Here is a 4,793-nt window from a genome sequence, read left to right on the forward strand (position 1 = left end):
TTACAATTTCAGGAGTTTAATGTTAATAATATAATTTGGGGGCAAGGGTTTTGTAATCCTAGACCTGAAGTTCTGTTCGAATTCTGACAGCCTGGTATCACTAGTATAAAAGAAAATCATGGTTAAAACAGTAGTTGGCCCAAAAAAAAAAAAAAAAGAGGCTTCGTGGACCCGTAGAAACCGGCTCATTTCAAGCACGGGTTAGTCCGGTTATGTTGTTAAAAAATTAGGATTAACCCCACCCCGTTTCATTTTCCGACAAATCCAGTCCGGTCCCTTCCGACAAATCCAGTCCGGTCCCTCCAATTTGGGGGCTGGCACGGCACTTATTGACCAGAAAAAGAACAACAAATTACTGTACTAACGAGAGGAAAACAAAAATACGCAGGCATCACAACATAAAACGTAATTACATACAGTTATATTTGCAGTAATTGCCAAAAATTCAAAAATAATCTTCTAAAATAAAATCTCAATTCAACTCCTCATACTGTTTAAAGTTTCAACCTTCAATCTAAAACCTAAACAAGAAATGCTTGCTCGAGACGAAGGGTAAATGCCGGAGGGCACTCTGCCACCTCTCAGTACCTCCTGGGGTAGCGATCCATGAATCTTCCCGAAGGGCACTCGTATGCCAAGTGTCCTCGTCCCCCACAGTTGTGACAGATCATCAAGGGGCCCATGCAATCCCTGCTCATGTGGCCAAGTTGCTGGCAGTTCCTACATACAACGTCACGGTAACTGCCTCCGCGTCCCCCCATTCCACCACCTGCACCTCCTCCACCTCCCCGCTCTCCCAAAACATTGCCTCTGGGGCACTGTCTCGCCACATGCCCCGATACATTGCATAAGTTGCAGATGGGTTCGTTTGGGCAATCACGTGCCAGGTGACCCGTCTTCCTACAGTTGTTACATGCCTTATCATTTGTGCAGTCAGCTGCAATATGACCCTGCTTGTAGCAGTTGTTGCACAACCTCAAGTCCCCAGGTGGCATTGGGGGAGCTGTGCAGTCTCGGGCGCGATGTCCAGTCTTACTACAAGTGTGGCAGATGCCTTCATTTGGGCAGTTACTGGCCATGTGACCAGGTTCCCGGCAGTTCCAACATAGTGACTTTGTTGTACACTCTGAAGCAATGTGCCTAGTAGAATATTCGAATCACATAATTAGAAATGAAACCCACTTTCCATTTTTGAAATAAACAGCAAACAAAAAAATATCTGCAGGGCGCAGGTCCATGATTCCGTGAATAAGAAACTACGTAACCTTATAAAGTGGTCGCTCTGGTTATCTCAAAATGGTTATAACATCAGTTTAGTGACAGTACTGAATGGTGGCAATAGTGGTTTAATCATTGAAGACTCAGAGGAGAAGATGCTGTTATTACTAAGAACACAAACTGTTTTTTATTACGAAGGTGAAAATAAAATTTTAACAGAAAAAAAGAGATAGAAACATCAGTTTTAAATTATTGGAGTAACTCTGATGGAAATGGACTGCTCGCTAGATGAAGCAGTAACATTTGTCTTGCTGCAAAGCAGTTCAGGTATAGACAGAAGAGGGATGCAGTTCAGGTGTAGACAGAAGAGGGATGCACTTCAGGTAGAGACAGAAGAGGGATGTAGATGCGTTAAAAGAAAAATATACATACTCAGGACATGTATCCCTAGACTATAGTATTAACTAGCTAAATTCTAACGTCACATTGGATTTTAACTCTAGAAATTCTGGAACCTTAAAACCTTGAAACCCTCTCCCAAAAAGCAAAGGTCCAAAAAAAAAAAAAAAAAAAAAAAACCATATTTTGATAAACAGTTACCTTTAATAGTAAAATAGAAACACTGTAATGAACAATGGAGATAAAAAATAATAATGCAACATCATGACGTTATGAGGCAGAATAAGTTTCCATACCCAGGAAGACCACAATTATGACAAATTGCAACATTGGGGCATTCTCTAGCAAAATGACCTGGCCGTTTGCAGTTCTTGCACAGGTTGTCTCGGCTGGCAAAAAATAAAGATGCATTTAGTTCTCAGCAGAATATAACAGCATTCCAAATTTCAAAACATAACTAGTTAAATGAAAGTCGCTTATTAAATAACTCCATGATTTTGACTTATCATCAAGAAGAATCAGAGCCACAACCAGAGAAAGAAACATTCAAACCCAAAAAATTAAAAAACGAGAGTATGCACTCTGAAGGTTTCAAAATTTTCTAACAAATTGCAAAAAAAGTGAAGGAGTTGCCACATGTACTGAGCTAAATTTATCTGACAAAACAAAAAGTACAATGTATACAACCTTTGTGCACCACTGGCAGTCTGTCTACAAGCAAAATGACTTACACTGAAGTGGGTAATTAATCAATCAATATGATTTGACACTTGTATTTGAAAACTTACAAAGCTCCAAATAATGTACAACAAAGCAAAGAAAATTATTATCCAGAGGCAAAATTATCATATATCAACTTCATAAGGTCTTCACAGGCATATTCAAGTAGAGGTCTCACTCAACAAATATGGTTAATCGTAACATTCGACACCATCTCCAATGAAGACATGTTGGAAGATTACTTTCTCCTTACCCCAAATATATAAAGACGAGAAGAAAAGAAAAATAGTCATAGGCCATAAAACCTGAAACCCCGACGTCCTCCATCTCTCCTGTAAGGTGCATCACGGTAGGAAAAACGATCAGAACGGATCTTCCGATCTGAAGGGCTCCTGCTCCGGCTCCGGCTCCTGCTGTCTGAACTCATGTTAATTAATTCTTATTAAGACCTAGTTTCACTGATTGAATGATAAACACCACCACAACCAACACCAAACAGCCGTTGCCTCCTCCCTGTCCACATCACAACCACATCCAAATTACAACCACACCCAAGATCGTATCCATGAGTCAAAACCAAACCAACTACTTTCCCTTCATAATAGAAAACACCAAATCCCAACAAATTACAGAAAATTATTTACTGCCACACTCAGAACCCAGATACTAAATACCCGGTTCCTCAACCACATCCTTCAAAAGAAAGTCATGCATCCTTAGCTAATAATTAAGCATTCCCATCAAACATCAAACTACATCAACAGTCAGACATTCCCTAAACTCCAACTTCTTGAGACCAGCTAAACAGAATGATCATCAACAGTCAGACATTCCCTAAACTTCAAGGCCTTTCGAAGAGAAGCACAAGGAAAATCAGCAAGCTGGCAACATATTTCCACTGAAAAAATCTGAAGCCATCATCTAGACTTTATTACAAGTAGAAATCAAGAGCGCTTAAAAGTTCTATGAAAAATTCCCCTTCCAAACAAAACAACATTTAGCATTGGGGATTTAGATCTCCCCGGAAGAACAAATTTTCTTTGTAAAACATAGGTATGTACAAAAATAATGTTAGCATTACTTATCCGCATGATCCTAAATATACAATAAATATATGATAGTGCACACTTAAGCTATCTTTCTTTGCCTATTGGTATTCGAGAAGCAAAGTTCTGTGTTCAACCTACTTGTAAGTTGCAACTACCTCTCTCATCCACCAGCCATAAAAGCCTTCATTTTTGAAAAAAAATACCTTCTGCAAATTACAACCCAAGATACTGTTTGAATTTCTTTAACTCCATACTCCCACCCTTGTATCAAACTTACGGTGGCCCTCACTTAGAAACTTCTGAACAAATGAAACGACACAAAAAAGTTCCCAATACTTGCTAAAATAATTTAGTTAGGGTCATTGTTCATAAAATTTTCCATAACCTAGCCCAGCTCTCGGCCAAATCATCTATTGTTTGGTTCCACCAATTCCCTCTTTCCGAGCATGCATATTCAATTGATACTCTCACACAATTACAATTACGTGTAACATCAACAATATATGGTCTGAGCGATTCAAAATCAAAGAGAAAATTCACAGCAGAAGAAAATCCAACTCAAATTAAACATTAAACCAAAGTAAATTAAACTAATTCAATTCAACGAATACATACACAGCGAGATTAGCCCTAACCCTAGAAATGGTAGACAAGGGAAAGTGCAATGAAGAAGAAGAAGGAATCTGAGCCAAAGAGTTACACAGACGGTGGCGCTACTGTGACTTGTGTGGCAGCAACGAAGTGAAGATATTTGCGGAGAGCGATAGACAGAGAGAGCGCGATTCGTAGACGGAAAGCCGCAGAGCTTCGATTGTGATTTGGGATTGTTGGTTGGGGCTCGACTGGATTTTATGTGATTTTACCTCCAAGCCCATTCTCAAGTGTTGGGCTAAAGTCACTCTCCTTGGGCCTAATTACCCATCTATGTTCCGGCCTGGTTACTCTCTCACTTTTGGTTTCCTTTTTCTTTCTTTTTTTAATATTTATTTTTAATTCCCTTTTTCCTAGAATGTTCTGGAAAATTTTGGAAAGAACATAAGTGCCAGTTTGGTAAATCAACTTAAATTTAATTTTTAAAATTCAAAACAAGTGTTGAGTGTTATTATGAACACGAAAAATTCCTGAAAACAAGATACAAGAATACGTGTACAAAGTAATATTTTTGTGGTGTTTAATGATTTTGGGGTTACGATCTCTCAAATTTGGTCATCTGATTCGATCTCCGTAAGATGTAGATTTGTTGATCCAAGGGCCGTCGAGGCTTGATCTTGGATGAACAGTTGTAAGTTTCTTCAAGGGCCTTCGTGGCTTTGATCTTGAAGGTTGATGGAAGTTTCTTCAAGGGCCTTCAGGGTTTGATCTTGAATGTTGATGGATGAGCGGATCTTCAAGGGCTTTTGGGCTTGA

At 39.2% G+C, this 4,793-nt stretch overlaps 1 protein-coding gene across 5 annotated transcripts; it reads right to left on the bottom strand.

Moving 5' to 3' along the window:
• Positions 1 to 370: 370 nt before the first annotated feature.
• On the bottom strand, positions 371 to 4,233 carry LOC103937071 (zinc finger protein GIS2). 5 transcript variants are annotated; one of them, XM_048576161.1, is made up of 4 exons: positions 4,093 to 4,233; positions 2,643 to 2,850; positions 1,914 to 2,006; positions 371 to 1,140 (listed from the first exon to the last, which is right to left on the bottom strand). In XM_048576161.1, exons 2-4 carry the CDS (start codon positions 2,762 to 2,764, stop codon positions 582 to 584), a joined length of 774 nt encoding a protein of 257 aa, XP_048432118.1. In that variant the 5' UTR covers positions 2,765 to 2,850; positions 4,093 to 4,233; the 3' UTR covers positions 371 to 581. The 5 variants fall into 5 exon arrangements, with proteins under 5 accessions (XP_048432118.1, XP_048432115.1, XP_048432116.1 ...); XM_048576158.1 differs by having other exon boundaries at positions 4,087 to 4,225; XM_048576159.1 differs by having other exon boundaries at positions 4,070 to 4,219.
• Between the last annotated feature and the right edge of the window lie 560 nt (positions 4,234 to 4,793).

Source organism: the organism of the source record quoted next, unplaced genomic scaffold (genome assembly GCF_019419815.1).
Source record: "Pyrus x bretschneideri cultivar Hongxiangsu unplaced genomic scaffold, Pyrus_bretschneideri_v1 Contig85, whole genome shotgun sequence".
Lineage (NCBI taxonomy): Eukaryota > Viridiplantae > Streptophyta > Magnoliopsida > Rosales > Rosaceae > Pyrus > Pyrus x bretschneideri.